Source organism: Primulina huaijiensis, chromosome 16 (assembly GCF_012295235.1).
Source record: "Primulina huaijiensis isolate GDHJ02 chromosome 16, ASM1229523v2, whole genome shotgun sequence".
In the NCBI taxonomy this organism is placed as follows: domain Eukaryota; kingdom Viridiplantae; phylum Streptophyta; class Magnoliopsida; order Lamiales; family Gesneriaceae; genus Primulina; species Primulina huaijiensis.
The window spans coordinates 5,491,391-5,502,875 of NC_133321.1; the positions used below are offsets into that span (position 1 = coordinate 5,491,391).

The 11,485-nt window shown below is 35.2% G+C and overlaps 1 protein-coding gene across 1 annotated transcript; it reads left to right on the forward strand.

The window, feature by feature from the left end:
* Nucleotides 1–7,298: 7,298 nt before the first annotated feature.
* Nucleotides 7,299–10,875, forward strand: LOC140961189 (putative disease resistance protein RGA3). Its single transcript, XM_073419538.1, has 2 exons — nt 7,299–10,181; nt 10,287–10,875. Exons 1-2 carry the CDS (start codon nt 7,310–7,312, stop codon nt 10,769–10,771), a joined length of 3,357 nt encoding a protein of 1,118 aa, XP_073275639.1. The 5' UTR covers nt 7,299–7,309; the 3' UTR covers nt 10,772–10,875.
* The last annotated feature ends 610 nt before the right edge of the window (nt 10,876–11,485 follow it).

The following is an 11,485-nucleotide window of genomic DNA, read 5'->3' on the forward strand; positions in this document are numbered from 1 at the left end:
TTGACCACATTTATAAGTTTTGGTATATATTATATACTTATAAGATAATAATTTATAACATAATATAAATATGATTATTTAATATATTGGAACCATTTTATTAAGTGGATTTCAATATTGTTCGTTAATGTTAACTTTATTAAAATACCAAGAGTGGATCCTTTAATCTCAACTACTTAAATTAAAATTTGAACAATTAAAATTTACCCATTAAAGATTCAAACAATTAAAATTAAAAAGAAACAAAAACAAAAACAAAACAAAAAGACATTGTAGTGGACTTGTAATTACCTTAGCTTCCCTGTGGATACGATATCGGACTCACCGAATTATACTACTTGTGGACAACCTGCTCTTGGGAGTGCAACAATCAAAGTGACAACAAGTTTTTGGCGCCGTTGCCGGGGAAGTATAATTTAATTTCAAGTCTATTTAATTTTGTTTATAGTTTATTTTTCTTTATTTGAATTTTTATTGCTTTTGTGTGTTTTTATTCTTTTGCATTTGCATTTGCATGAGCATTATTTGGTCACGTACACTCAGTGGTCGACTCATTCGAAATAACCCTTTATTTTCACAAAACATGGCGGAAGAGCCCATCCAAGAAAATGAAGATGAAATTCAATCTCAACATGATCATGATAGACGAAGAACACTTAGAGATCACATGAATCCTACACGTACTAGTGCACCTTCATGTCTAGTTTTTCCTCCCGATGCATCTCATTTCAATTGTAAGCCTGGTATTATCCAACTTTTACCCAATTTTCATGGCTTAGATTCTTAAAAATCCATACATGCATTTACGAGAGTTTGAAGAAGTGTGCAACACATATAATGATTTAAATTGTAGCATGAACACCATTCGACTTAAGCTTTTTCCTTTTTCTTTAAAAGATAAAGCTAAAACTTGGCTACAAAATCTTAGATCGGGATCCATTCGAACTTGGGATGAATTGCAACAACAATTTTTGAAAAAGTTTTTCCCATCTCATAGAACAAATTCTTTCAAAAGGCAAATCATCACTTTCACTCAAAAACAAGGAGAAACTTTTTATCAGTGTTGGGATAGATATAAAGAATTGCTTAATCTTTGTCCACATCATGGTTTTGAAATTTGGAGAGTTGTTTCTCAATTTTATGAAGGCTTAACACCTAAAGATAGGCAAATGGTTGAATTTATGTGTAATGGAACATTTGAAGATAAAGATCCAAATGAGGCAATTGAGTATCTCGATTCATTAGCTGAAAATGCTCAAAATTGGGACACTATAGGTACAATCGAACCATCAAACAAGATTCAATCTCCTACATCTGGTGGAGGTATGTACACTCTCAAAGATGAACATGATCTTCAAGCTAGATTTACCTCTTTGGCAAGAAAAGTTGAGGCACTTGAATTGAAAAAGAATGGTCAATTAAAATCTGTTCAAGAAATTGCATGTCACATCTGTGATACAAGTGATCATTCTACAAAAGATTGTCCCACTTTGCCTTCTTTTAAAGAATGTCTCCATGAACAAGCCAATGTTTTAAACAATCTCAAAAGGCCAAATTTTGAACCATTTTCTCAAAGTTACAATCCAGGTTGGCGAAATCATCCAAATTTTAGTTGGAGGAATGATAATGCTGCACAATTTTCACAACCACATTTCCAAAATCAACAAAATTTTCAAAATTATGCACCTTATGTTCCTCCACCTAAAAGGAATTTGGAAGATATATTGAATTCTTTCATTGCAAAGCAAGAGTCTATCAATACTCAAACTGCTCAAACCATGACAGATTTGAAAGATACTCTTGCTAAATTTGCATCTGCACTTAATGTTCATGAAAAAGGTAAATTTCCTTCACAACCTCTGCCTAATCCCAAGGATCATCATTCACAAACTGGAACTTCTGGAACTCAACCGATGGATCAGGTAAAATCTGTTATTACCCTTCGAAGTGGTAAGGTTGTGGAAAAATCCATTCTTGAACCTTGTGAAGATGATGATAAATCAACTCCAAAGGGTAAGGAAGTGGAACCCATAACTTGCGAAGAGGAGGTTCAACAGACAGTGTCACCACCATTCCCTCATGCATTGAAAAATACAAAAAAATCAAATTTGAATTCTGATATATATGATATTTTTAAACAAGTAAAAGTTAATATTCCTTTATTAGATGCAATAAAACAGGTACCATCATATGCCAAATTTTTGAAAGACTTGTGCACTGTGAAAAGAAAATTGAATGTGAAAAAGAAAGCATTTTTAGCCGAACAAGTAAGTGCAATCATTCAAAATAATAATGCTTTGAAATACAAAGACCCTGGTTGTCCTACTATTTCTTGTATTATTGGAGAACGAAAGATTAAAAAAGCCTTGCTTGACCTTGGAGCTAGTGTGAATTTACTTCCATATTCAGTTTATCAAGAACTCAATCTAGGCGAGTTAAAACCTACTTCGGTAACACTTTTACTTGCTGATAGATCTGTTAAAGTGCCAAGAGGTATGGTAGAAGACGTGTTGGTCCAAGTTGATAACTTTGTATATCCTGTCGATTTCATAGTTTTAGATACACAACCTATCGAAGCTTGTAATGCAATTCCTGTAATTTTAGGTCGTCCATTTTTAGCAACTTCTAATGCTCTTATAAATTGCAGGAATGGAATAATGAAGTTGTCATTTGGTAACATGACCTTGGAGCTTAATGTGTTTAATCTTTGTAAGCAACCACATGACAAAGGAGATGAAAGTGAAGATGAAAATCTTATTGAAACTCTTGTGGAAGAAAACATTCAAGAAGGGAGTACTCGTGATCAATTAGATATTTGTTCAATTGAAACTGTTAAAGAAAATATTGAAATTGATCTTGATGATTTTATCAGGTATCACTCGTTACCAGGATCAGAGAAAGAATTTGATGCAAAATATGAGAACAAAGACGAACCACCCATATTGGAGTTAAAACCCTTGCCAGAAGAATTGAAGTATGCATTTCTTGGAGAAGATGAAACATATCCGGTGGTAATTTCTTCCAAACTAGCAAGTGATGAAGAAGGTAAATTAGTTGATATGCTTAAAAGACATAAAAATGCAATTGGTTGGACACTAAAAGATCTCAAGGGCATTAATCCACTAATTTGCACTCACAAAATTCACTTAGAAGAAAATGCAAAAACATCTCAACAACCACAAAGGAGATTAAATCCACACATGAAAGATGTTGTGAAAACTGAAGTTTTCAAACTACTTGATGTTGGGATTATCTACCCTATTTCTGATAGTAAGTGGGTAAGCCCAACACAAGTAGTTCCGAAAAAATCTGGCATCACAGTGATAAAAAATGAAAAAGGTGAATTGTTAACAAGTCGAGTCCCATCTAGTTGGCGGATGTGTATTGATTATAGAAAATTAAATGACGCCACTAGAAAAGATCATTTTCCATTACCATTTTTGGATCAAATTTTAGAAAGAGTAGCAGGTCATCCATACTACTGTTTTCTTGATGGATATTCAGGTTATTATCAAATTCCCATTGCACTCGAAGATCAAGATAAAACTACATTCACATGTCCTTTTGGAACATTTGCATTTAGAAGGATGCCATTTGGATTATGCAATGCCCCAGCAACATTTCAAAGATGTATGCTAAGCATTTTTTGCGACATGGTTGAAAATTGTTTGGAAATTTTCATGGATGATTTAACTGTCTTTGGGAATACATTTGATAATTGTCTTGAAAATTTGGAAAAAGTTTTAAAAAGATGCGAGGAAAAAGGTCTTATTTTAAATTGGGAAAAATGTCATTACATGATTACTTCTGGAATTGTTTTGGGACATGTCGTGTCATCTCATGGAATTGAAGTTGATAAAGCAAAAGTTGATGTCATTGCCAATTTACCCCCTCCAAAAACCATTAAAGAAATTCGCTCATTTTTGGGACATGCTGGATTTTATAGGAGGTTTATAAAGGACTTTAGTTTAATCTCTAAACCCATTTGTAACCTCTTAACAAAAGACAGTGCATTTGAGTGGACTCAAGAATGTCAAAATGCTTTTGATAAAATCATTCGACATTTAACATCAGCTCCTATCATGCAACCTCCTGATTGGTCTTTACCATTTGAAATCATGTGCGATGCGAGTGATTATGCAGTCGGTGCAGTATTGGGTCAAAGAAGAAACGGTAAGCCTTATGTGATATATTATGCAAGTAGAACTTTAAAAAATGCTCAAATGAATTACTCCACAACTGAAAAAGAACTAATTGCTGTAATATTTGCATTAGATAAATTTCGTTCTTATTTGATTGGATCAACAACTATCGTGTTTACTGATCATTCTGCTATTAGATATTTGTTGACCAAACAGGATGCAAAGCCACGACTGATACGATGGATTTTGTTGCTCCAAGAATTTGACATTGTGATCAAAGATAAAAAAGGAACCGAGAATGTCGTAGCCGATCATTTATCGAGACTAGTAACAGGATCATCTTGTGAAATGACACCAATTAACGATAATTTTCCTGATGAACATCTATTTTCAGTTACTACTGCACCTTGGTTTGATAACATAGTAAATTTTCTCGTGACAGGAAAAATGTCACCGCAATGGAGTTCTCAAGATAAAAGAAAATTTTTGAATGAGGTAAAAAACTTTTATTGGGATGATCCGTATCTGTTCAAGTATTTTCCGGATCAAATTTTTCTACGTTGCATACCCGACAATGAGGTAAGTAGTGTCGTTAAATTTTGTCATGGAATCAAATTCGAAGTTTCCTATGAAAAGTTATAGGGCTTACGAAACATTCCTAAAACGGCAAAAACGCGGTTTCGGAGGCCTAAACGGAGGAATTCAGCGATTTCGACCCCTACCTCACAACGTTTCGGAGGGGATAGCGTCGGCCTTGAGTAAAAATTCCACCGAATTTTTTTTTTCGATTTTTCCCGCCCGGATTATGAACCTGGTGGCTCTGATATCACTTAAATGTCACGCCCCAAGATCGGGGTTAGTCGACATCGCGTTGTTCATCAATCACACAATCGAAAAACAACCAGCCTTGTAGCACAGTATAAACCGAAACCTGTTTATTTCATAAATTCTCAAAAGGATACCAATGTCTTTACAACTGAAATAAGTAATAAATGCGGAAACGTCTTACAAAGAATTAAAATTACGAAAATCTCGAAATAATTAAACATGGCTACTAATAATCTCGTGAATCACCAGCCTGAAAATTGTTCGGATTCCTCATCCTCAACCTGTTCTTCAGATAAATCTGGGGAGCAGAGAGTAAGGAGTGAGTATTTTGAGAAATACTTAGCAAGTGGGGGGCCGTTCGAGCACAATATAACAACATGCATAAAATTTTGAAATCACATGACTTGCATAACATCGTTCATATAACATGCATATAATTTACCAGATACTGAGAGTCCTCAACTTTCTATGTTTTACTGATATCAGTCCCTAATTTTTACTCCTCTAAAGGGGCGAGGCCAAATCGGTTACATCCCTACCTTGTAAGGGTCATATCATGGTTGGGATTCCCTCGCATATACAGTCGAATCCTCTCAGTGTCCAAAACCACATGACAACCAACACAAGAATGGAGTAGAAGAAGAAGGTGTACTCGACCGTATTTTCATAAAAACGAAGAAACATGCATCACGAATTTTAATCTTTAAAACAAGCCCACTTACCTAATTTCTAGATGAAAAACGTGGAAAGAGAGGGGATTCTTGCACTGGAAATTTCGAATTTCCTTCCTTGGCTTTTGACTGCAGCAGCGTTTCGGTACTCGGCAGAACTACGAGAGCAAATCTCGAAAATTCCTAGGGAGACTAGAGAGAAACTCGAAAATATTGATAAGTTTTTGAGGTGTGAATTTCGAGTTACAGGGCCCTCCTATTTATAGGGTTTGGCTGCTATCCTGATCGTGTATCATGCTCGCGTTCGAATTTTGAATCAAATTTAAATATAGGATAATTATAAATCTTTTATCCATGATCTTGGATAATATTCGAAATCTACATACCCATCTATTGAATAATTCGAAATTATCTACTAAAAAATATCCATGAATTCGAAATCTAGGGGATCACGTTATCCTTTACTTGATCTTTATCCTTTTATCTCAATATCGTGTCAAATCTTAGCTCTCTATCTGCTCATCGATCAGTTCGAAAATATACACGATATTATCCTAAATCTTGAGTTCAAATGGAAATATTGTACACGTTAAAATTATCCATTCAACCTTAGATAATCTTGCAAATCTTACATCTTATAATGAGATAGATACCTGACGATTGCGAATAATCCTAGTACCCTTAAATTACAAAAATATTAGGAAAATTGATTATTCTAGGCCATTTCAAAATTATAATTTTAAAAATGGCTTTTTTTATTACATATTTTGCATTATGTCTTATATAATTAAAAAAATCCTAAAATACCCTTTTTTTTACGAACACACATGTTCCATTTTCTTGATTCATTTGTTTACTTATCTTTTATTTCTCTTTAAGAGTTGATTTAACATTTGTTCAGTTTTATTTAATTTATAATATATTAATTTTTTAATACTACTTACTTATATCAATAAACATATTTTAATAAAATTATGAATTGCTAGTTTGAATTAGTGCATACAAAACTACCAAAGTTGTAATATTCTAATTACGATTGTTGCTCATGCAAAATAATATAAACAAAATCACCAATCACCATGGTTATGAAACGTAATAATACATCAATGTGAGTTTACACATATAAACAAAAAAAATCTAATTGTCTCAATCAAATCTCTACCTTATTTCATGCTAACATTTTATGAGTATGCACAACAAACCTTCAAAAAAATAAAATGCATAAATATGCAACCCGATAAAAGAATTATCTCGAATTATCATCAGTCTATGTCCAAATGCATGGAATTCATAAGATTATTCGAGAAATTGTGAAAATCAAATTAAGAGTTTGAGACGAAGAAATTGATGATGAATAGGGTTTAAAGGATAGGGGATGAGATATCTTTGTAATTTGATATGATAAAAAGATTATTTTAATAAATTAATTTAACTGAAGACTAAAATTGATTATAGTAATTATGTGAATTCTATTTAAGAAAATCTCTCTAAATATTATAACTATTAAATAAAAAATCTTGGATTTTAGCAACCTTCTTAAATTAATATTTGTGTACTATGCAATTTGAACATATATTATTTAACGACTTGCATACTGACCGGCTGGGAAAGCAATACAAATCTAATGTCAACCCTTTAGAAGTAAAGAAATCAGAACTAATCTCATCAATGGCTAAACAAAGTTCATGGATGGCTGAAAAATTGGTCGACGCTACCGTTCAAGTTGTGGTGGAGAAGCTGCTGTCTGTTGCTGCAGAAGAGATCGGTCTCGTTTTGGGTTTCAAGATTGAACTGAAAACGCTAGAAAAGTCATTGAAAATGATCCAGGCATTCTTGCACGATGCATCAAAGCGGCATATTGAAGACGATCAAGCCGTGAAGCAGTGGCTGCAGAATCTGGAGGATGTCGCCTATGAAGTGGACAACTTGCTGGACGAGTTCAATTACGAGCTCATTCGTCGTAAGGTTGAGATCCAGAGTCCAATGAAGCGAAAGGTATGGTCCTCCTTGTCATCATTCTTCAATCCTTTGGCTTCTCGTAGCACAATGGGCAGTAAAATAAAGGATGTGAATATGAAACTGAAAAATATTAACGAAGAAGCCAGCAGCTATGGTCTTCAGAAGAGAGTTGCCGCTGCTGCTGATTCTGTTCCTCTTGTGATGGAAACAAATTCCATTGCAGTTGATCCTATTTTTATTGGAAGAGATGATGTTGCATCCACAATAATTGATGGCGTGATCAAGTCCAGCGATGAAGTATTTGTCTCAGTGGTTCCCATTGTCGGGATGGGAGGGCTGGGAAAGACGACTCTAGCTCGGAATATTTTCAATCATCCAAGTATAGAGAAGCATTTTGATACAAGGATTTGGGTCAGTCTGTCAAAAAATATTGACAACAAAAGTTTATTTGTGAAAATCTTGGGATCCTTGTCAGTCGGATCTGTTCATGCATCGCTGTGGGACGAAGATGTCTTGAGACAGCTTCGATCAAAGCTGAAAGATGCAAGATATTTGCTCGTACTTGATGATTATCTGAATGAAAACACACAAGAATGGGACAACTTCATGAGTTGTATACTGGGAATCAGCCCAAACAAAGGAAACTTCATATTCGTTACCACACGAAATCGAAATGTGGCGTCAATTGTGACAACGCAGACTGTTCATTCTTTACAAGGTTTATTGGATGATGAGTGCTGGTCAATAATTAAGTTAAGAGCTTTTCCAAGCCAACAAGTTCCTAAAGATTTTGATACTATTGGTATGGAGATTGCTCGTAGATGTCAAGGTCTGCCATTAGCTGCCAACGTTGTTGGTGGAAGTTTACGAGGGAGGGGAATGGATGGTTGGACATCGTTTCTAAATGAAAGTGGGTCTGCAATATCCAATCCAAATGATGATGTTGTGTTGCGAGTATTAAATATCAGCTTTGATCGATTGCCATCTTCATTGCTTAAAAAATGTTTTGCATATTGTTCCATCTTTCGCAAGGGGGAAGAACTATGGAGAGAACGATTGATTCAACTTTGGATGGCAGAAGGATTTCTTTTCGGAACTGATGAACATATGGAGAGTCTAGGTAACAATGTTTACAACATTTTGTTGCAAAACTCTTTCCTACATGAGGCAGTAAATGATGAGTACGGCAAAATCAAGTACAGCAAGATGCATGATCTTGTTCACGACCTATCGTGTTTGGTTGCGAAGGCAGACCCTTTTAGTGTAAATGACAATAATCCTCAAGTAAGATATCTTGCGGTTGTTGATGAAAAACCAAAGATCAGGGAGGAGCAAGCGATTTATTTGCGAACTTTGTTAGTGAGAGGAGGCAGGGGTGAGCTCATTAATAATATTTTCCAAGATTGCAAATTCTTGCGCGTTCTTGATCTAGAACGGGCAGATATTGATGAATTGACAAGTTCAATAGACAAATTGATACATTTAAGATTTCTGGATTTGTCTTTCACTAAAATAAAAACTTTACCGGATTCTGTTTGTAAACTTTTCAATTTGCAAACTATAAGGCTCATTGGTTGCTTTTTACGGAGTGAGCTTCCAGATCAGCTGAAGTTTTTAGTTGGGTTGAGACACCTTGTTTTGGCGTCCATCATATCATTCGACCGGATGCCATTTGAAATCGGGAAGCTGACTTCTCTTAGAACATTAATCTCGTTTATTGTGTGTGACGAGGAAGGACGTCGAATTGATGAGCTGGGATGCTTAAAGAAACTACAGGGAAAACTTGAGATACGCAATCTTGACAAAGTGAGAGGTAAAGAAGAGGCCTTGAGAGCATGTTTATCTGAGAAGAAATATATAGAAAGATTGGAGTTTGTGTGGAGTAAACCATCAAGGGAAGGCAACAACAATGATTCTGAAGTTCTGGAAGGCCTCCAACCTCATCCAAATTTAAATGATTTAACCATTAGAAATTTCGGGGGAGATCACTTTCCATCATGGACCATGAAGATGACAGTTGAACAGGGCGTTACTCTCCACAAGCTTATCAAAATTGTCCTGATAGATTGTAAAAAGTGCCAAGAAATCCCAACACTTGGCCATCTACCACTTCTCAAGATCTTGGAGGTGCGAAAACTTGAAAATGTGAGATCAATAGGTCCGTCATTTTACATTCCCCACCAGTACTGCAAAGACACATGGTGCAAATACGGCGAGTCATTTCCAGCACTTGAACAATTAACATTATCGGAAATGGAAAATCTTAGAGAGTGGGTTGAAGCACCGAATACGGGGTCAACAGCCTTCCCCAGGCTTGAATATCTGCATATTATTGACTGCCGCAATATGATGACAGCTCCGAGTCATGATTTTCCATCTCTTAAAAAATTGTTAATTTCTCATGTAGACAACGAAGTTCCATTAGCAAAGATATGCAGTAAATTAAGCTCCCTCACGTTACTGATCATCAACTGCAATTCAAATCTAACCTCTCTTCCTGACATGCTTCTCTACAACAACCAAAGTCTCCAGGAATTTAAGATATACAACTGTGAGAACCTGACACAACTCGAACTCTCGGGTATCCCCAAGTCTCTTTGCAGTTTAGAAATATATAGGTGCTCTAATCTTGCCTCAATTCAAAATCTGAATGGCCTCACTTCTCTTCGACAATTGGATATTTCAGAATGCCAGAAGCTGACAGAGGTGCCGAGTGACATGCTAGTGTCATGCACGTTGCTTGAATATTTGGATATTTCTTCATGTCCAAATTTGAGGAGTTTACCCATCGGAGTAAATTGCCTTAACAATCTGAAAGGATTACGAATTGGTCCTGTCTCAGAAGAAACTTGGTTGAATGAAACTCTCAAAGGCTTACGTCAACTTCGTAGTTTATCATTATATGGAAGTCCTAATTGGGGGTCTCTCCCAGATCAGCTGCAGCATCTCACAGCTCTGGATTCTTTACAATTGTTTGACTTTGGAATGGAAGCTTTACCCAAATGGTTTTCCAACATGTCGTCTCTCGAATGGTTATCATTTATTGATTGCAAGAAGATGAGGTTTGAGGAGACATTCAATCAGAGCGGCAAGGCCGACCGTTCTCGATGGCCTGAGATTGCTCATATCCCCAATGTTATTGTCGATTACAAACAAATTCAGTTTTCCTGATGAAATATGTTAGATACTCTGTCGGAACATTATTTGCTCTTCTACTTTTGTTTTGCTTTGTGATAAAAATCATGTTTCGTGCAGTCATCTAAAATGTGAATTGTTATGCCATTTTTTTTAATATGGTGGGAACTCGTTGCTGCTGCAATTGGTGTGCGCTAGATAAATCTCCGAATTAACGCAATAGTCGGAAAACCACATTAGTTAGGTAAACCACAGTGATCAAGGATTGTGTGACAAGCTAACGAAAAAGTATTGTTAGAAATAATCGAACTCATAATCATTGGTCAAATGTTCACCTACCCCACTAACTCGGATGCTCATTTGGGGCTATAATACCATTATTAGCAATACTTCATGTGTATTTTGATTTCTAAATTTTACTTCTTGGTAGTATTTGCTAATCGACCATATATATCATATATGTGGAAATCTGGAAGTTTGTCTATTTTGTATTTAGTCATATAATATTCAATTTTGAGTTTTAGTTATGTAAGTTATGTTATGTTTTGATTTTTAGTTATTGTTTCACAGAATACTGACATAACATCAGAAAATACCGGATACTACGTCAGCACTTAATGGAAAAAAAGAATAAAAACCAAAACATAACCAAATTTAGAAGGCCAAAAACAAAAATTGAATACTCACAAGACTAAAATATAAAGAAAAACTTACAAAGAAAAACCAAAACATAACCCAACTTACAGCTTT

What these genes read in the sequence shown, in the direction of transcription:
- LOC140961189 (XM_073419538.1), top strand. Translation starts at nt 7,310, where the DNA reads ATGGCTAAACAAAGTTCATGGATGGCTGAAAAATTGGTCGACGCTACC. An exon ending in GACACAACTCGAACTCTCGG is followed by an intron (nt 10,182 to 10,286) that starts GTATCCCCAAGT and finishes TGGATATTTCAG; the next exon opens with AATGCCAGAAGCTGACAGAG.